Source organism: Vulpes lagopus, chromosome 6 (assembly GCF_018345385.1).
Source record: "Vulpes lagopus strain Blue_001 chromosome 6, ASM1834538v1, whole genome shotgun sequence".
NCBI lineage: Eukaryota > Metazoa > Chordata > Mammalia > Carnivora > Canidae > Vulpes > Vulpes lagopus.
The window spans coordinates 99,927,151-99,949,412 of record NC_054829.1 but is presented as its reverse complement, the minus strand read 5'-3'; the positions used below and the strand labels follow the sequence as shown (position 1 = coordinate 99,949,412).

General features: G+C 37.7%; 1 protein-coding gene and 1 pseudogene across 2 annotated transcripts in view; one reads left to right on the top strand and one right to left on the bottom strand.

The window, feature by feature from the left end:
• The window catches only part of NFKB1 (nuclear factor kappa B subunit 1), a 119,311-nt gene that overhangs the window by 25,862 nt on the left and 71,187 nt on the right, over positions 1-22,262 (bottom strand). For both annotated transcript variants that reach the window (XM_041757962.1, XM_041757963.1), the window contains 5 exons: positions 14,588-14,751; positions 12,607-12,765; positions 11,034-11,138; positions 8,710-8,801; positions 7,186-7,324 (listed from right to left, as the gene is read on the bottom strand). In XM_041757962.1, the coding sequence (XP_041613896.1) occupies positions 7,186-7,324; positions 8,710-8,801; positions 11,034-11,138; positions 12,607-12,765; positions 14,588-14,751 (659 nt within the window). The remainder of the gene's footprint in view (positions 1-7,185; positions 7,325-8,709; positions 8,802-11,033; positions 11,139-12,606; positions 12,766-14,587; positions 14,752-22,262) is intronic.
• On the top strand, positions 1,900-2,364 carry LOC121492783 (annotated as a pseudogene).

The following is a 22,262-nucleotide window of genomic DNA, read 5'->3' as shown; positions in this document are numbered from 1 at the left end:
TTTATTCCAATGGATTTGAAGACTAAGAACCTGCCTCAGAGAGACCACAGAACAGTACACACCCAAATCCTCTCCACAACAGTTTCTGAAGTCCACAATGTCATTCAAAATAGTGAAAGACTAGATTTCCCTTCAAAGGTTAAGATACTGAAGCTACCGGAATAAGAAAAACAATATTGAGCATTTTCATTTGGTCATACACACACGATTACCAACCAACATTTATAATGCATCTACATGAGCTAAGTGCTAGGGAGAAAGAGAAGTAGAAATAATGTCTTTGCTGTCAAGAACCCTCCAATATTTTAAGGTTGTGGAGGAAAGACTTGGAGAGATAGCACCATAATGCTATGTATGCTTAATTGATGGCGCACATCAATTTTTCCAGGAGTTTAAAGAGGGACTTTTAGGAAAGTCTCTGTGGGCTAGAAAATTCAGGTAAGGCTTCCCAGAATCAACTCTGTATCAGGGGAGGGCATTGGGAGGATTTTCTGGAAATGAGATCTAGAGGGAAAATAATGAAGGATAGATGCAAGCTGTGTGCTTCTGAAGCTGCAGTGGATCGGTCCAGCTGAAGAGAAAGTTTAGCATGAAAAATGCCTGAGAAATGGGGCTGATCAAGACCACACTGTAGAGCTTCTGGATTGTAAACTAAGAGATTTACAAGCAGGAGAGCCACGGTGTGTTTCTGAACTAGGGGATGATGTGTACTGGGTGGTATTTTAGGAAGCCTCCTCTGTCACTGGTGCATAGGACAAAATAAAGAGTCAAAGTGAGAGGCAGAGACAGCACAGACTAAAGAGATGGGGGTTGTTCCTTACTGGGCAACACCATGACAATACAAGTGGGCAAACCCCAGAAATACAATGAAAGAGGGACTGGTAGTCACTGGTGACTGATGAGACTCCAGGAAAGTCTAAGACCACTACATGACTAAAATACAGTGATGCTCTCTGAGATTTTTGACTATCCAGGTCTCGACACTAGCTAGACTGTTGTCCCTCATTCCTGTAGTTGCTGTTTTTCTTTTGCTTTTCACTATCTGTTGTTCTCACCAGCCCCACTGCCTTTGTGGTCCATTATTGTGTTCTTGTTTCTTCTTTCTGTTTCTGTTTCTTTCTCTTTTCTGATCTTCCTACCATATCTTTTTTTTTTTTTTTTTTACTCCCTTTTCTCTTTTGGGCTAAAAGGGTGATGGAAGTTTTTTGTTTAAATAAATAGCCAACGTGGTGTTCTTTTTTTTCAACCTGCAGGCTGATACCTAATAATTGTCCTATTTCTGATTCTTCAATGTTGATTCTGGCCATTGTTTATGTTCAGAAAGATCTTCATTTACTTCTAAATCTGTGATTGTTCCAGTCATCTCAGGGCTCAAGAGATTTCTCCTACTGATTACCTCACAGTCACCTCAGTGCAGCTGGAAGACTGAAGCATGGAAAAGTAGGATACAGAGAAACACCCATAAAATAATCGTTTAAAAATGGATTGTATCCAGACGTGTTAGGAAGAAAGCCAATGTGGGTCAACTTGAAGAGAAAGTGCTTCCACTAGAAAGGGTTGGCCTCAAAGTGGAGAAACTTTAAATGTCCTTATCAAAGGTTTTGGACTGATTTATAAAATTTTCCATCCATTGACTATAACCAACTAATAGTCATACTTATTACTCATCCTATAAACTGTTGATCTCACATAGAATATTAGTTCATTAGAAATATGAAATACAAGAGGGAAGCAGACAACTTCATTCATCTTCAGGGATAAATGTTACCTACTGACATACTTTCTAGCAAAGCATTTGGTATTTGCTGCTTACTCCTTTGGACTTAGAAAACAGATGTTCACTATAAAATGGGAATTTTTGAGTCGACTTAAAAAATACCAACTATCCTATATTCATTAAGATTTCAATGTCAAGGGTGTTCAAGATGTCGAAGCGAGGACGTGGTGGGTCCTCCGGTGCAAAATTCCGGATTTCCCTGGGTCTTCCGGTAGGAGCCGTCATCAATTGTGCTGACAACACAGGAGCCAAAAATCTGTATATTATCTCTGTGAAGGGGATTAAGGGACGCTTGAACAGACTTCCTGCTGCTGGTGTGGGGGACATGGTGATGGCCACAGTGAAGAAAGGCAAACCACAGCTCAGGAAGAAGGTACATCCAGCAGTGGTGATTCGACAACGAAAATCATACCGGAGAAAAGATGGTGTGTTTCTCTATTTTGAGGATAACGCGGGGGTCATAGTAAATAATAAAGGTGAAATGAAAAGGTTCTGCTATTACAGGACCAGTCGCAAAGGAGTGTGCAGACTTGTGGCCCAGGATTGCTTCCAATGCTGGCAGCATTGCATAATTCTTTGGTGTATTTGTTTAAAAAAAAATAAAAATTATTTGTTCTAAAAAAAAAAAAAGATTTCAATGTCAAGAAACTGATACAGAAAATTTCATTCTCACAAGTGTTTAAATAAAAGAATCTGCAGTCTAAATTTCCCCAGAAGTGACCATGGACATTTTCCCATTGTATTCATTTATCTTTGTGGTCTGCCTTTGACAGTGGCACCATGGGTTGTACTATGAAACATCAATCTATTCTAGAAGGGACCAAAGTGGTCACCTACTATAAGCCCTCCTTTTACAGAAGAGGAAATAGAAGCTAGGATGATTAAGGGACTTGTCAGAGGTCAGGGCATGGTAAGGATCAGATCCAAAGTCTAGTCAGCTTTCCATTATATTAGGCTGCCATTCTTTGGGAAATGCCCCAAAATATCTCTGCTTTCCTCCCCCCACACCATGTCCACCCCTCACTTTAAAGTTTTTATTCATTTACTTAAAAGATAGAGAAGGTAAGCAGGAGGGAGATGGAGAGAGAATCTGACGCCGACTCCGTCCCCAGTGTAGTGCCCCATGTGGGGCTTGATCCCATGATCGCAAGATCACCACCTGAATCACAACCAAGAGTCGGACACCTAACTCACTGAGCCACCAAGGGGTTCCTCTGTTTCTTTTAATAACTGGTGATTATGATAATAGTTTAGTTCACAAACTATTACCTAGATGCACTTTTAGTTTTTACCCCTTTTTGCTATGTGTATGCCTTAAAAGGACTTCATTCTCATTTCCAGGTTCTAAGTATTCTAGTAAAGATGTCTGCATTCCTTTCGTAATTTAAATATTATGATTACATTTCTTCTGAATCTTTGTCTTTTCAGACTGAAAAATCACATGGTCTTTTTTGCTTACACACAGCAGTTCCTCAACTCTCTTCTTCCCTTTTCAATCATCCCTCTCTTATTATTTTAATTGTCTTCCCTGAACCCAACCATCTTCATGAAGTTTGTATGAGGTATAATGTCAATAACCATACAAGGTGCAGAGTTCTGGGCTGGCTATAAAATAAAAAGGAATATGTTATATTTCTTTGCTTGATGTCCTCCTTGATGCACCCAAGAAGTTACTAGCCTTTTGGATGAGGATGGCAACTTGGTCAGTCCATCAATAAGTCACCTTTCATATTTACAAGAGCCAGGATATGGAAGCAGTCCAAGTGTCCATTGATTACTGAATGGATAAAGATGGTGTGTGTGTGTGTGTGTGTGTGTGTGTGTGTGTGAGTGTGATAATACACACATATATAAAATGGAATATTATTCAGCCATAAATAAGAATGAAACCTTGCCTTCTGTAACAACATGGATGGAGCTAGAGAACATTATGCTATACGATGTAAGTCAGTCAGAGAGAGACAAATATACGATTATATGATTTCACTCATGTGGAATTTAACAAAACAAACAAGCAAAGAAAAAGTAAAGAGAGAGAGAAATAAATCAAGAAACAGACTTTTAATTACAGAGAACAAACTTATGGTTACCAGAGGGGAGGTATGTTGGGGTGATGATGAAATAGGTGATGGGGATTAAGGAGAGCACTTGCTGTGATGAGCACTGCGTGATGTATGGAAGTGTTGAATCACTACATTGTACACCTGAAACTAATATTACACTGCATGTTAACTACTGTAATTAAAATAAAAACCTTAAAAAAATAAGTCAGCTTTCAGATATATCTCAGCATCTACCATATGACATATATTAAGGGGTGCCTGGCTGGATCAGTCAGTAGAGCACACACACATCTCTTGATCTCAGCATCGTAAATTCAAGCCCCACATGGGCGTAGAGCCTACTTAAAAAAAAAATAAATATATATATATATGATTTATTTTGTTCTAGATGTTGGAAATGCAGCAATGAACATGAAAGACCAAATCTGTGACTTAAAGAAAATTTTTCCTATTGGAGATGGAAGAAGACAATAGATATATAAATTAATAGATAAGACAATTTTACATATTGATAAAAATGATGAATAATACAAAATTAGGTAACGACATAGGGAGGGACTGCAGGTGCTGGAGCAGTGGAAGGTGTGTCTAATAACTTCTTAAAAAATGTATACAATGATTCCCTGGGTTGTATAGTTTGGATTCACTTTCATACACTCACTCTTATATTAAATGGCCTGCTACTTTTCTGACCAGTCATATGCCTAGTGTGATAATTGCTCTTTGTGATTATTTCATTTTGGGATTTTATAATCCAGACAGTTTTACTGACTAAGGTAATTTGTTACCTTCAATAAAACATTTCTAGTCTCACACAACTTATCACAATGTATTTTGGCCATTCTTTCTGTGGAGCTCAACTTCTAACTCTTTATTTTTCCAGATGGTTCTTCTTATTTGTTTGTATTACATGGAGCTTTTAGTCAATGACAGTCTGAAAGTGTTTGAAGCATGCATGTGGGGATTTTGAACTTTCAGGAGACCCCATTCTTTAACCCCAGCATCTGATAAATCCGATTACGGATGAATGTCTGAACATGCCCCTGCTGCATCTTACTCTTTTGATGAACAGATACTACTGGAAAAGGTAGACAAGCAGCCTAGAAACCAAGCTCAGCTTTGTAAGTTTCTAGGCTCATACATATGTAGATAATCTTGGTATCCTTTTAAAATATAATCCTCTGTGTTAAGAACTGACATTATGTTAAGACATATTTTAGGAGAAGAAATCTATTCTTTCCCTCAGAAAGTCCCCCCAAATTAGCCATATTTCTCTTCTGTATCTATTAAAGAAGAGTGTTTAATTGAAAGCAGTGATTTTCATCTGCAGCATCTGGAAGACCTCAGGCTGTTGCTGGGTGGAGAAATAAGGGTAGATGGGCTTCTGGGAAGGCTGAATGGGTTGGCTCCCCACTTCCACTTTAACCAGAGGCCATCAGGCAAATGTCCTGGGATTTTGCATGAAATTTTATGTGGATGGGGGAAAAAAAGGCTCTTCTGTTGACAATGTTTTCACACCATGGTAATGGAATGCACTATCAATTGGGTCCATCAGTGGACAGGTCATAACCTCTGAAAAGAAACAAGAACTCATGGAATTATCTTCTAAATGCTTCTGCCACAACACAAATTCTAGGAAAAGCACCTTTCTTCAAGGAATACACATCACATGTTTTTATCACAGGATCCAACACCCTTGTGGATCATCACTATGGCACCTTTGTGGCTTCAGATGCCAGTCAGGATGTGCCCTGTAATAATCATTTCATTGACCTCCCCCTGTGACCTCCCTCTAATCCAGGGATTTCTGATTTTGTTTGTGCTAGGACTCCTTTTTCAGTCCTGCAAAGTCTATGGATCTCTTCTCAGAATCATAGTTGTATATGTAAAATACAAAATAGGATTATAAAGAAAGCTGATTATATCAAAGTCCATTTCTTAACTTTAAAGACCCCCGCCCCTCCTTGGGAGTCACTGGATCTAGGTTAAGAAATATCTTTGAACAATTATCTCATTTAGGATTCTATCACACTCATTCTGAGAGGATTCTCAATGTTGAATTTCCCACCCTGCCCTCTGGATTTCCAGTCCTATCTTTTGATTGGCTTGTTAGGAATTTGCCAGAGGAACCTAAAATGCAACATATTTTAAATTGAGGTCCTTCTTTGCCCACTCAAACCTACTTTTTTGCTCCTTTGATTGTTTCATCAATTCAACCACATAACAATTGTCCTAGGCTGGGATTCCTCAAACCATCTATGATTCCCCAATTTTTCCTTCACCTCCTACCTCAACCAGCATCTGGGTCTTCTTGACACCACCTTCTCCTTTCATTCTTTGCACTAATATCTTTATGAACCTCACCATTTATCACGTGGACTCTTGCATTACTCTTTGGACTTGTCTGTTGGACATGTACTCCTTATCTGCTGCTCAGATGGTCTCAGTGTCCACAGAAGGAAGTCAGGGCCAACATTCCAAATCCAAACAGGCCTGGTCATTACCCTCTCCAGAGTCAATCAGAGCTCTTCAGCTGCCAATCACAGTACTTCTGAGCCTGGCCCTGGCCTTCAGTGGTCCATTCTGGTGCTCACAAGGCTCACTTCTTTCTGAACAAACACTAATTGTTTAGCTCCTCTAGTCCCCTAAGCCCAGGAAACCCTTTTCCTTCCTTGTTTCTCACACAACTACTGAAATACACTGGCCCCCCTTACCCCCACCCAGGCTGAAGGACCTTGAAGAAACTAACTTCTTCATGGCTTCTTTCAAATCAACAGTCCTCAGCATTCTCATATGTGTTTGTGGATGTTTCTCTTTGGAGCTTATCAAAATCATAATTCACATTATAACTATGCAAGGAGACTATTCTTTCTTCTTTCCCCTTCTTGGGGTATCTTTTGTGAGGAAAAGATTGGTGCTTCATTCATTTTTATGGTTCCACACTGCATGGTGGCTGAGTCTCCTGTTCTATTGCCTGAGGCCAGTTGATGGAATGGCTGATTCTCCTGAATAGGAAGCTATCATTCCAACTCAGCTGCCTGAACCCTAAGATCCTCAATAAATGACAGACTCTCAGATTCAAAGACCAATTCTCAAATATCTAAATCTCATACAAGTTTGGTAAAAAAAAAAAATAGCATTGTTTTGAAAGGCTGCACTTAATTCCATGAACCCCAAAATAGTATATCACTTCTCTCTTCCCTAAAAATAAGTACCATGGGTCCAGGGGCCAATTCCTAGGAAGTCATTCAAAGGAAGTGGCCAACAGATCTTTTCTAATCAGCTTTGTCCTTTAATGGGAACAAGCACAAGTATGGAATACAAGTATGAAAGCAACCAAGTTACCTTTGATTTCAGGGTAGTAGAGAAAAGGTTTGGGTTCACTAGTTTCCAAATCAGATTTCCTCCGAAGCTGGACAAACACAGAGGCTGGTTTTGTGATGTTGACATCTTTATACTTTGGCGTTTTGAAGACAATGGCAAACTGCAGGATACAAAGATCCAAATGTTGGGGTAGGCCCACTTTTTTCCCCCAGCAATGCTACTCATTAAATGTATTCTTTATGCCCAATGTTTAGACATATTTACTAAAAAATACAGCAACCTAGAGAAAGTTACAAACCCAGAATTCTATACTCATACATTGTGACACAATGGCATTCACTGAAAATTCTCCTTGCCAACCCTAGCACTCCAATCCAGGCAATTCCTACTGTGAGCCTGCTCCCAGAGGGAAACACGACACCTTATTAATTCCTTTTGTATTCTCCCAAAGTTTCTTTATGCATATGCAAACATGAACATTCTATCTTTTTTATATCCACTTTGTTTTATATCTTTAAAAATTTTTAATGTTATACTTCTGAGATTTTTTCCGTATTAGTTCATAGATTACTCATTCTCTTTAATAAGTGCATAATACTCCGTCACACAATACACCATTATTTAACTGGCCACTTCCTGATGTACATTTGGATTGCTTCCAACTTTGGGGAGTGAAAACAGTATTTCTCAATCTCTCAGAGTGATTAAGATGGGATACAGCATTTTCATTTCTTACTCATATACTCAGTTGTCACTGGGAACTCTTGATTGATTATGAGGATATCAGCCTCAAGTAGCAGACTCTTCCTTTCAATGCTTTTCATTAGAACATCTCATTAGGAGGTCTCATCATAATGACTCTGATGAACACTTAATGCACCAGCTGTGTCCCCTCAAAATTCATATGCTGAAGCCCTAACCCTTAGTGTGGCTATATTTGGAGAAAGAGCTTTTATGGAAGTAATTAAGGTTAAATGAGGTCATGAGGGTAGGGTTGTGACTGGACAAGATTTTAGTGTTCTTATAGGAAGAGACACCAAGAGCTTACTTACTCTCTTCTCTCTGCCATGTGGGGACACAGCCAGAAGGTGGCTGTCTGCATGCCAGGAGAAAAAAGCTCTCACCAGGAACCGACCCTGTTGGGCCTTGATCTGGGACTTCTAGCCTCCAGAACTGTGACGAAATAAATTTCTGTTGCTTAATACACCCAGTCGATGGCATTTTGTTATGGCAGTCTGAACAGACTAATGCAAATACTTAAAATAGTTCCAATAAAGGATCCAAGGGCCATTGCCTAATGGTTAGGTGATCAGACACCCAAATGAAATGTCTTGACAAGGTCTCAGAGCCAGTGGTCTAAGGCCTTGTTCATAATTCTGTGGTAGATAACTTTTCTGGAAAACAAGAGTCTTAAAAATAGTATCCTTTTATGCAAATTAAAAAAATATTTATGATTTTTTTTCTTTTTTTGTACATGGAAATTAAGCACTGAACTTCAACAGGACAGAAAATGAAAAATCATCACCATCACCATAATCCACTTACTTGTCTATGAACATCTGTGGGGGAAAAATCCCCAAATCCTTCCCAGATCCCACCATTTTCCTCCTCTTCATAAAATCGAATCTGGATGTCATCTGCAAACAATCACATTTAGGTATATAATTTCACGTGGAGAAATAATATTTATAAGCCTGCTGTTTCCAGATTCTACCTACTATGTATTTAAACTTAAAAAAATTAATATGAAAGATACTTTTAAAACCTTTTAAAATTTTCACAAATTACTGAATTTTTTTGTTACCACACTAATGGATCTTGAGTTTCATTTACATTCAGAGAATACTAGATTTACCTCTTCATTTACCTTTCTCTTACTTAGTCTTTTTGACCTTCCCACTTTCCATCACTAGCCCAATTCACTCCTGAGAAATATGAAGGATACTGAGGAGTATTATAATCCCCAAAGGTGGTTCAAACTCCATATGGATCTACATAATAATATTTAACTTATATGAAGTTAAAGTTAAGTATACTTAGTAAAGTATACTATATGGCAGGCACTATTTTAAGTGATTTATATGTACACATTAACTGATTTCATCTTCACAATAACTGCAATGCAGGTATACTATTAATATCTTCATTTTACGGAAGAGAAACTGTAGTCCATGGAGGTTAAGTGACTTATCCAAGGTTGAGTAGCTAGTAAATGGAGAAGTCAGAATTTGAACACAGATTCCAGGCTCATAAACATTCTACTATGCTGCTTCCCTATGATACTTTATCAGTCCATACTGACAACTTGTTAAAAACATTGTATCAGTCAAGTTCCTTTGGATGAGATTAGAATGCCTAAATTTTACACTTCTGTCATGGATTCTACTTCTGCAGAAATATCATAATATAACTCAGATTGGCATCTCCCTGGCTTCACTTCTCATTTTTATAGGAAGGACTGCACTATTGACTTATGAAAACTAAGTTCATATTTCTATTTAAATAGAATTTACGGGCAGCCCAGGTGGCTCAGCGGTTTAGCGCCACCTTCAGCCCGGGTGTGATTCTGGAGCGCCCGGATCGAGTCCCACATCGGGCTCCCCGCATGGAGCCTGCTTCTCCCTCTGCCTGTGTCCCTGCCTCTGTGTGTGTGTGTGTGTGTGTGTGTGTGTGTTTCTCATGAATAAATATATAAAATCTTTAAAAAATAAATAAATAAATAGAATTTTAGGAATATTAAGGTTAGATAAAACATCTCATTAGCTCCTGGTCAATTCCTTTGCCTTCAGGTAGGACTAAATTGGACTTAGTTATTCAGACTCTTCAAGCCAGGTACGAGATTTTTCTTAATGAGCCATTCCAATGTAATGATGATGATTAAGAATCACATTCATAAGCAAAGGTACTCAGATTGTGTTTACTCACTGAATGTACACATATTACTGGATAGAATGGGTTAAAAGAAGGCTGATACCAGATTATGCAGAGACAGTGGACACTTTTTTCAGATAAAGATACATATACCTTTACCTTAAAATATGATCCCATCTTTTTCTGACTTTTTAATCTCAGGCCATTTTCCTCGAATGATAATGTTCTTTCTTTCTTTCTTTCTTTCTTTCTTTCTTCCTTTCTTTTTTTTAAGCCATCATTCTTTTATTTAGTAGCTATATTTTCAGTTACGCATTCTTTACTTTGAAAACGCTCACCATTTTGTCGTGAGTAGAACTTTATTATACTATTCTATTACTGTATTTTAAAAATGAGCTGTTTGAGAAAATACTACAATCGCTTTCAGCTTTTGCTTACTTATAAATCTTGTACCATTGCTAATGAAAGGTAAATGCCAAGAACCTCTTCTGAAAGTGAAAATTATGAGAAATATGCTCTGAGAATTTCCCTATAGTCCTTATTCTCTTTTTCTTAATTGACATCAGAGTGTCACATGAAAGTTTTGGAGAAGCCCTCTCAGTGTTGCAATGAAGCCTTATAAGATAAATTAAATTAACAATTTTATACTATATAAAATATTATTTATTCTGTGTGGCATGTGTGTGTGAAACATGGGCTATTACTCATTTATTTTAGTTTAAGTTCAGATACCAAAGTTTAAAGTACAGAAATATTAAAATGTCACTGATTACAATGATCACTATTTTTTTTTATTTCTCTTTACTTCTATTGAAGGTTTTAAAATTAATTAGTCAGCTTAAAAAAACCCACAGACACACTTGGAAGAGGTGAAATGTGTACATTTTCTAAAAGAGTTCCATGTAGAAAAGGGATATTACTGAATCTACTGCCAAAAAGTGACTTACAGACACACTCAGAATTACATTCCACATCTTGAGATGGGAGCATATATTTACCTTTCTGAACCTTGTCACAGAGAAGATAAATTTCTTCCCCTCCTGTTACGCATCCAGCTGTCCTGTCCATTCTTACAATTTTCAAGTTGGACGCATTGGGGGCTTCTGATCAGAGGAGAAAAACAACAACATCACAATTTATTCTCAGCTTCATAAGTCAATCTCTTATGGGAAACCCGGCCCTTAGCACACATTAACCAAAACAAAGTTCAAATAGTTTATCGTGGTAAGCATTGAGCAATGTATAAAACTGTCAAATCAATATGTTCTATGTGTAAAAGGAATATGATACTGTTATGTTAATTATACTTTAATTAAAGAAATAAACTGATGTCTTCACTTACATTGCTTTAACAAGGATACAAATAAAAAAGCTTCTGGAAGTCCTCAGAAGTCCTCACTTCTTGAACATGGATCATTACTACCCAAACAGACTAGGCAGAAAGGAACAGTATTTGTGTCTCCCACTAAGACAGTAAGAAAGATTCATACAGAAAGAGAAAGAACTTTTCTGATGTTTCAGGAAGTACCAAGCCAATGGATTTGTGGAATTTCATGTAGGTCAAGACCTTCAATTATTTCCATGTTACCGATAGGCTGTTTACAAGAGTCTTCAAAATTTAGAAAAAATACAATTTTCTTAAGCTACTCATACATTCTTATTTTACAGAAAAGAAAAAGGGAGAGGTTATAGTTCTTTTCCCCAGACTAAATTAGAATTCTGTGTGGTTGGGGCAAAAGTTTCTTGTGGTAATAGTATAAAGCTTCCTTTTTTTTTTTTTTTCCTCCCACAGCTGCATTTTAAGGTGATCTTTAGTATACAAGTCTACATCATTTTATAACTCTTTCACTTCCCTTCAGACTTGTTTAAATTAAAGAAATTGGCCAGTTGTTGTACTTGGGGCATGGAGTTTTCTACTTAGACCAAACTCTATAAACTTTCAGTGAGCCTAAGTACCACACTTGCAGGCTTCTTTGATTTGTTTAATAAATCCCGTGCATACCAAACAAGAAATGTGCATGGTAAAGGCTGAAGACCATGGTAAAACTCTTAAAAAGTTCTAGGAACTACAGACTGAAATAGAATTTTGAAGTCACATGCTGTCCACACTACTCATTTGGTTAACATGTAGTTCTTATCTTGTTAAAAGCTAGAACATGCAAGTACGAAGATGGGTGAGAATAATAGTTGTTTTTATTAACATCTCTTTAGAGCCTCAACAAAAAATATTGAGGTGTTTTTCTAGGAGCACCAATAATATATCCTCATGGCAAAAAATTCATAAATAAAAAAAGATTTGCCATCATCAAATGGCATGTGAAAGACTAGCATGCACATTTGAGGAAGGAAAACCACATTTATTGCTCACCTCATAACATTCACTTTTAATCTAGACATCAACTTTTCCAGCTAGATTTTAGTATTCCCATTTGTAGATGACAAATGTGAGGCTCCAAATGATTTAGTTACTTGCCCTGGGACTCTGAGCTAGTAAGTAACTGCCAGGGCTGGGTTGAAAGTCTGTACTTGACACTATACCAAGCTGCCTCCAGTTAGAAGTCAAGGACTCACTGCTGTCGTAGATGGCATCTGACACTACGGGTTCCAGGCGCCTTGTGAAGCTGCCGGTGCTATCTGGAAGAAAAGCTGTAAACATGAGCCGCACCACACTGAGGTCCATCTCCTTTGTCTGCTGAAGAGCTGCCTGGCGGATGATCTCCTTTTCCCGATCTGGGACCATACAGCACAGCGCATTCGTGCAGGGAAAGAGTAAAGCATGAATGTTTTAGATAAGATGTCTTTATAAAGCCCAAATAAAGAATATAAATTGAAAATAAAAACCTGTTTTTATCTTTTGAAATTATTTGTATTGCTAATAAAATTTTAAAAACGGTTTCATGTATGTCATCCAAATTAAAGGTATCCAGAGAAGCCCTCCCTATATTTTCTGTGAATATAGTGAAATAGTGAAAACTGTCCTCCACTGGCTCTCTCCTTTCTTATCTTCTCCTGAATTCTCCTTTTTCTCCCTACAAGACATTACAGCTGAAGCCACAAAAGATGTGATGCCACAATAAGCTGATTAGGCATCAGTTGTATTGTGAAATGTGAAAATAAGTATTCCAAAAGCTCCCTAGCACAGGGACCATGTTCATTTCACCGTGCCTCGCACAGTGCCTGGCACATAGGAAGTACTCAAAAAGTGCTTCTGGAGAAACTGAGTAGCTCCATTGCATCGGACTCCTTCCTCACCTCCTGATGGAGCTTCGTGCTGATGGATCTAGCCGTATTTAACTCATAGTATCACCAAAGGTGGTGAGTACTGTAAAAGAGCTACAAGTGAAGAGAGATGGAATTACAAAGGAGGGAAGAACCCAGAGGCTTTGGAGCAGAAGAGACATATACTCTATATCTTGAAGGGCTGGTACAACTTGAACTTATGAAAGTGGTACATAAAGGCATTCCAGGAAGAGGGAACAGCAAAAACAGAAAGAATATGCCAAGGTGAGGAAGTGAGAATTCCTGGTGCTTCTAATTCAGTTTGATGTGAAGGGGTGTAGTGGGAAAGAGCATTGGAAATGCACACAGGGCCAGGTCTTGAAAGGCCTAAAATGCCAGCTTACCGAATTTGGATTTTGTAGGCAGCAGGGAGATACTGAGCAGTGGTGTGGCAGGGGCTTTTGAAAGATTCATCTGGCCACAGGGTGTAAACTGGTTCAGAGGTGCAGATGGATAGCAGCAGAGCAAGAAAAACAGAGTGGGCAGCGGAACTTGCTAGAAAGAGGACAGAAGAGTGGAGCTACAGACTGGAGATACAGCATAAGCAAGGAGGAGGATTCAAAGTTGATGTGAAGGTTTTGAGTCTGGATGTCAGAATGTGTTTAGTGAAATAACAGTGATTGGTTTGGGGTCGCCTGAGTATCGGATGACAACAAGGTGACCAGACTAATGGACAACATGTAAAAGCAGCAATGGCACAGGTGGGTAGGACAAGGATTGGGGCTGAAAGGAAAAATATAGATAAAAGCAGGAAAACATAAAATCTTAGCATTTTTACAAGAAAGAGAATAGTTTATGATGTGCCTGAAGAGTACGAAGAGACCAAAGAGGTTCCTTATAAGAAGGTGAACAGCAGGAGGTAAAATGGCGGGAAACTAAAACAGAGGAACTAAGTGTTGAATTATGAGTTGGTTTTGACAGGCTGAAGAGGGCAGGGTACGTGCTTTAGGGAGGTAGAGGAAGACACACACAAAGGTGTGAAGATGTATCAGGTGTTCAGAGGGAGATGATGAGGAGAGGAGGTACACAGTGCAATTGGAGGTAAAGCTGGAAAAGCCCGCTGGGGCCAAATTGAGTGAAGGCTTGGTAAACTAGGCCACGGAGGCACAGATTTTATTCTAGAAAATAGCAGGATGCCATCAAAGGTTTCTGAGCAGGGAAAGTGGGGTAGAATCTTGAGGTACGGTCTGGGACATACAGAAGAGTGTGTGGTCTACACACGAGCAAAGGAGAGCCTGACCTCAGGGGACCGAAGTGGGGAGAGGAGGCTCACCTGTAAGCTGCCGGTCTCCTCCGCCTTCCGCTTGCAGATAGGCGAGATCCGGATGCACCAAAAGGCCAGGATTGTAGCCCTTCGTACATGCCTCTGTCATTCGTGCTTCCAGTGTTTCAAATACTTTTTTCTTTGTCACATGAAGTATACCCAGGTTTGCAAAGCTGGAGAAAAAGCAGTAACAGCAACAACCATCACCAAAAGTTAGGCAGTCGATAACGAAGAGTCCGGTTTTCCATCAGCACGGTGGCTTTTAAAAAATTCCACAGGCTCTTGGTTGCTGGAGTCCACACTATAATCAAACACCTTACTATTTCTGCAGTGGAACATATGAGGTAGACTCACCAAATGGAATAATAAAGACTATAAATCACTGCACATCAGGTCAGATTGGGTTTTGCCACCAAATGAGTCTGGCAAACTGAGCAAAATCTTTTGGTTTTCAGGGTTCATTACACTTTCAAATGATTAAGGGAGTGGGGTACACACACACACACACACACACACACACACACACATTTTAGTAAGGAAATTTTACCCAGTCTCATTTTAAAGTATTTTCTAGGAGAGTTGTTTACATTTTTTAAAAAAATTCTGAATATGGTAGTAACTTATCTAGTTTTTTGTTTTGTTTTTTTTAAATTTATTTTTTATTTTTTTGTTTGTTTGTTTTGTTTTGTTTTAAGGAATAAGAGGAATGGGCAGCCCGGGTGGCTCAGCGGTTTAGCGCTGCCTTCAGCCCAGGGCCTGATCCTGGAGTCCTGGGATCGAGTCCCTCATTGGGCTCCCTGCATGAAGCTTGCTTCTCCCTCTGCCTGTGTCTCTGCCTCTTTCTCTCTCTCTGTCTCTCATGAATAAATAAATAAAATCTTTAAAAAAAAAAGAGGAATGTTTAATTTGGAAGGATTTTTTTTCTTTTTTCATTTGGATCATCCTTGGGTTTCTAGATGGGATTTAAATGGAGTGCCATTTCCTCTTTGGTTATCTGTAAGGATGCAATTATTTATTACTACTAGAATGCCATCCAATTCTTACATGGATTCAGGATGGAAAACCTTTTATCTTATGAAGCCTACATACCTTTTGGGCAAAAACATGTTAATAAGCTAAATAAAGTAAGTTAAGGGATCTTAAAGAAAAAATATGAAATACTTCAGCCATTCATTTAAAAAATATGAAACACACATACATGAAACAAAAAAGTACGTTCAATAAATATAATTCAACAAATAAAAATGTCCTTTACCAAGGAGACTCGTTCATTCAACAAATATTTGTTCACCTCCATAATTTAGAAGGTAGTAAGTGTTACCAAGAAAAATAAGTTAGGGATGGAGAAAAGGAAAGGCAGTAATAGAAGATACGGTGTTTTAAAATAGGGAGAGGTCAGAAAAAGCCTCATTGAAAAGATGGCAACTGAGCAAAGACTTTTAAGAGAGTGAGGGAAAAGATGTGGATATATGAAGAACAGTATCAAGACAGAAGGAATAGCAAATGCAAAGACCCTGAGGTCAGACATGACTGGTGTTTTCAAAAGATAACAATGGCAAGGAGGCCAAAGTTGCTGGAGGAAAATCAACAAGAGGTCAGTAGTAATTGAAAAGTTCAAAGAGGTAACTGGGGGCACAGATCTTTTAAAGCCTTGTAAGCTTTTCAAAAACTTTTCTTTTGCTCTGGCTTTTACCCAGAAAGAAAGAAAGAAAAAAGATTAGTAATGGAAAGGCAGAAATAGGGGTGCCTGGATGGCTCAGATGGTTAAGTGTCTGCCTTTGGCTCAGGTTATGATCTCCAGGTCCTGGGATCTAGCCCCATGTCGGGCTCCCAACTCAGTGAGGAGTCTGCTTCTTCCTCCCCCTCTGACTCTCCCTTGCCTCTCCCCTTGCTTGTGCTCCTTCTCTCTCTCTCTCTCTCTCAAATGAATAAATAAAATCTTAAAAAAAGGAAAGACAGAAATATTATGACAATTGGACTAGATGAAACAAAGAATAAGATACTGCATGAATGATGAACTAGGGGAAGAAAATATAGGAGGTGAAGGCAGAATGAGATGAGCATTCATACAAAGGTCCAGGGACACAATGAGAAACGTGTCCAGACAGTGATAGAAAAAAGTAGGACATGAACTAGCATGATGTATAAATTTGTCAAATCACTATCTTGTGTACCTGAAACTAATGTAACTGTGTGTCAGCTACACTAAAATAAATAAATAAATAAATAAATAAATAAATAAATAAATAAAATGGTTAGAATAGCTGAGATACACAAAGAAGAAAATAGACCAACAGAATATAAGCTCCCAAGGTCAAAGACCTCCAATGTCTAGAACAGTGCTTGTCATATGAGTGTCTAATAAATGTCAGTTGAATTAATGAATGCATGAATACAGCACAGAAAAATATGCAACATGACATACTGATATGTATGGAAGCAGAGGCAGTTTTTCTGAAACGACACCTTCATCTTTTGGCCTTTTAGGCTGTACTCCTACACAGAACATCCACAACTACTTATATATAGGTAGCAAGAGTGACAAACACCTATGTTACACTTTACACTTTGCCATTTTGAAAGTAATTTTAATGTATATTATTTAACTAATCCCTGTGAAAAGGGCATCAGCCTTATGTGAATAATTTCTTTATTCTGGTAATAAATGAAACAATACAGAAGCCAATCTTCTGTTTCAGTTAGTGATGGGAGTAGATTGAACCTTTTACCTTAAGTAAGTAACATGAAACCCATGAAAAAATGGTCTCCCAACCCTGGAGAACAGGTAGCATAGGATCGTGATCCTTAAGAGAAACAACTAAGATGAATCCTGCAATTATGCTGGTTTAATGCCTAGAGTCTTCAGGCTGCAGCAGAGGAAGGGAGACCCTAGCTAGGACCTGGCAATCTCTCTGAGTTTTGGAGACAGAGTTAAAAATTTGAGGAGGCCAAAGAGGCTAGAATTCACAGGCAGAGAACCAGAGAAGAAAGAACCATATACAGAGACATATTCAGAGATGTACAATGGCCCTGCCTTGAGTCTTCAGTTAAGTACTGATCAGAGCATGTGCGTGAGACTGGGGAAAAAACCACCAGAATGGGGCAGGCAAAACATTTCTTGGAGCACATGGAACTGGAATAGTTTAAGAAACCTTGTAATACATGAATCATCAGGATGAATATTCAAAAAGTTATTGGCTTAGTTATAGCATCAAATTAACCCTAGACTAAAGGCTGCTCTACTTTCCCTAACAAAGCTTAGAAATAAGTCTAGAAAGGATCAAAATGTTCTTGAATTTAATTTCATCCAAATGTTCAAAAATATTTAAAGGCATACAAAAAAAAAAAAAAGCCAGCATGCAACTGTCCAAAATTCAAAATATCTGCCATTCAATCAAAAATTACCAGGCATGCAAAGATGTAGGAAAATGCAACTCATAATTAGGATAACAATCAATCAATAGTAACAGATCCAGAAATGAGAAAGAACACAAAATTTGTAGAACATACATTAATATAGCTACTATAGATATATTCTATATAGGTAAGAGGGTGAAAAGCTTTAATATGTTAAGGAGTACCTGCAAGATATAAAAGAGACATCACACAAACCTACAGAGATGAAAACTGAATTCACTGAAAGAAAAACACACTAGATGGAATTAAGAACTTGTTAGACACTACAGATAAGAGGATTAGTGAACTTGAGGACACGGTAATAGAACTATTCAAAACGAAACACAGGAAAAAGAACAATTTTAAAAAATAATAGATCACCAGTGAGCTATGGGACAATTTCAAACAGCCAAACACACAAGTAGTTGGTGTTTCAGAAGAAGAAGAAAAGGAGGAGTGGATGGAAAAAATATTTTAAAAAAATGGCTGACAGATTTTAAAATTTAATAAAAAACTATAAACCCAGAGATCAAAAAATCATAATGAACTCCAAAACACAAAAAGTCATGAAGAAAACTACATGAAAGCCCATAATAAAACTGCTTCAGACTAGCAAAGAGAAATGAAAACTAATGAAGAGAAAATCTGGAGACCTGATAGAGAAAAAAGACACGCTATGTGAAAGGAACAAAATATCAGAATGATGGCAGAGGTCTGGAAATAAGGCAAGCCAAAAGACCCTGGGGCAGCATATTTTAAGAATGTGTAAAGAACACTGTCAACATGGAATTCTATACTCCTCAAAAATATCTTTCTAAAACAGAGACAAAATAAAGAGTTTAAAGATGTATGAGAACTGAAGAATTTATCAGCAGCAGACCAGCAGTAGAAGAAAAAGGAAAGGAGGGCAGGAGAAAATGCTACCAGACAGAAATCTTGATCTATGAAACAGAATGAAGAGCACTGCAAATGATAAATATGTAGTTCAATATAAATATTTTTTTCCTTATTTACAATTTCTTTTAAAAGATAACTGAGCATGTAGCCACTCTGGAAAACTGTATGGAGATTCCTCAAAAAGTTAAAAATAGAGCTATCCAATGACTCAACAATTACACTACTTGGTATTTATCCAAAGGATACAAATACAGTGATTCACAGGGGCATCTGCACCCCAATGTTCATAGCAGCAATGTCCAAAAGAGTGAAAATATGGAAAGAGCCCAGATGAATGGATAAAGATGATATGGTGTGTATGTATATATATATATACACATATACATATATATATGTATATATACATATACATACAATGGACTACTACTCAGCCATCAAAATAAATGAAATCTTGCCATTTGCAACAACAGGGATGGAACTAGAAGATATTATGCTAAGGAAAATGCGTCAGAGAAAAACAAATACCATATTATTTCACTCATATGTGGAATTTAAGAAACAAAACAGATGAACATAGGGCAAGGGAAAGAAAAAATAAGATGAAAACAGAGAGGCAGGCAAACCATAAGAGATGCTGAACTCTAGGAAACTTTCAGAGGGTTGCTGGAGGGAAGGTGAGTGGGGGGATGGGGTAACTGGGTGATGAACATTAAGGAGGACACTCAATTTAATGAGTATTGAGTGTTATATGCAACTGATGAATCATTAAATTCTACCTATGAAACTAATTTTAAAAAGATAATTGAGCATTTAAAGCAAAAATAAAAAACCTGTATATTGTGGAATTTATCACATCTGTAGGTATAGATATAGTACACAAAGCACATAGGCTGATAGAAGAGAAATGGAAGTACTATTCATGTACTATATATAAAAAAGTATAAAGTTACTTAAAGGTAGACTATGGTAAGTTAAAGATGTGTAGCATAACAAGCTGTAAAACAACTTCTAAACACTATAAAGAGGTATAAACCAAAAAGAAGATAAAATCTTAGCAAATAATCTAAAAGAAGACAGAAAAAAGAGGAAAAGTGGAACAAAAATCAGATGTGATAAGCAGAAAACAAACAGCAAGATGGTAGATTGAAACACAGCTCAATCAATAATCAGATTAAAAACAGATTGTTTTTAATACCTCAATTATGAGGCAGAGAGTGTCAAATCGAATTAAAAAAAATAAGACCAGCTATATGCAGTGTATATTTACTCTAAATATAAAGACACAAATAGGTAAAAACTAAAAGGATGGAAAAAAAATGTTCCAAGCTAACATTAATCAAGAGAAAGCTGAGGGATGTCTGAGAGGTTCAGTTGGTTAAGCATCTGCCTGTGACTCAAGTCATGATCCCAGGGTCTTGAAATTGGGCCACATTGAATGAGCACTTCCTGCTCATTGAGTCTGCCTCTCCCTCTGCCCCTCCCCCACACTGCTTGTGCTTTCCCTCTCTTGCATAAATAAATAAAATCTTTAAAGCAAGCTGAAATAGCTCTGTATTAGTATCAGTCAAGGTGGATTTTAGAGCAAAAAAGTATAATCAGGGATAAAAGAGGGTCATCTCATAACGATAAAGGGATCAATCCATTAAGCAGACATAAGAATTCTAAATGTTTATGTATTGAATAAAAGATCTTCACAATATAAGAAACAACATCTTATAAACTGGAAGAAGAAATAGATATATCTATAATCAGAGATTTCAACACCCCTCTCTCACTAACTGATAGAACAAGTAGGGAGAAAGTCAGTAGGGATACAGAACTCTTGAACACTACTATCAAACAACTTGACCTAATTGATATTTATAGATCTATAATGTGTTCTAATACGCGTTCTATAGCACGTGTTCACCTTGATTAGACTACTCATTCTCTATAATTGCACAATGAACATTTACCAGGCACACTATATTCTGATGTGTAAAAGAAGTCTCAATAAATTTAAGAGGATTGAAATCTACCAAGTATCCTCTTAACAGAATGGAACTTGATCAGATATGAATATACAAAAGATAACTAGGCAGGGGTATATTTAAATCAAGATGTAAAGATTAATTGTCAAAGCTTGGTAATGCGTAGAGTGAGGGCTCATTGTGGTATTCTTTCTACTTTTGTGTATGTCCAACAATTTCTAGAATAAAATGTAAAAGAAAACAAGAGCAGGCATTTATTAATAAGCACATGCAACTGAAAAAACTGAAGATCATAAACATTAATACAGGGGAATGCAAGATGGTATAGCCACTTTGGAAAACAACTTGGCAGTTCCTTATAAGACAAGTGGACCCTACAATTCTACTCTTCAGAATTTACTTGAGACCAAAAGAAATGAAAACTTATGTTCACACAAAAAGTGGTTTCATCATCAAAAACAAGAAATAAATGAAACATTCTTCAACAGGTGGATTGATGAACTGTGATATATATGAGTACAACGTAGTACTACTTTGTAATGAAAAGGAGTAAACTGCTGATACACACAACTACCGGGAGGAATGGCAAATGCACTCTGCTAAGTAAACGAAGCCAGACTCAAAAAAGCTACGTGGTGTATGATTCCATTTTTATGTCATTCTGGAAAAGGCAAAACTATAGGGAGAAAAAACAGATCAAGAGTTGCCGGGGCCTGGAGTGGGAGGTAGAGTTGACTCCAAGGGGCACATAGAATTTTTTTTGGGGGGGGTAGGGACAATGGAACTATATACTTTGATTGTGGTTCTTATTCGAGTATTTGTCAAAATTCATTGAACTGTACACTTTAAAGGGTAAATATTACCGTATTTAAATTATACTTTACTTTAGTGAAACCCGACAAAAAACTTTTAAACAGATGGCTATCACAGCTAATAATAGGACTGGGACTACAATCTTGTGTCTTACTCAGGAATGCCATATTCTATACTAATGGTTTTCAAAATGTAATTTCTAGAGCAGCAGCATCAGTGATTCCTGAGAACTTATTAAAATGCAAAATTTGAACTCCTATCCCAAATCTACTGAATCTGAGACTCTGAGAGTGGGGCTTGGCAATTTGTATTTCAGCAAATCCTCCAGGAGATTCCAATGTGCCTAAAGTTTGAGAACCACTACTCTATGCTATGCGAGACCAATGAGATCAGAATTTCTGAGAGGAGGGCCTGGCCCAGTATTTTTATGAAGTGACCAAAGGTGACTTTAATTAGCAGTCAGGTGTGAAATCCTCTACACTGTGCCAGATGTTCCATCATCATCATTATCAGTTGGGAACTACTGCTGCCCTCTGGGTAGGTTCAAACCCCCATGTCATTAGGTTGGGATTCTCAAGAGGCCCCTCCATCTGGCCTTTCTTCCTCTC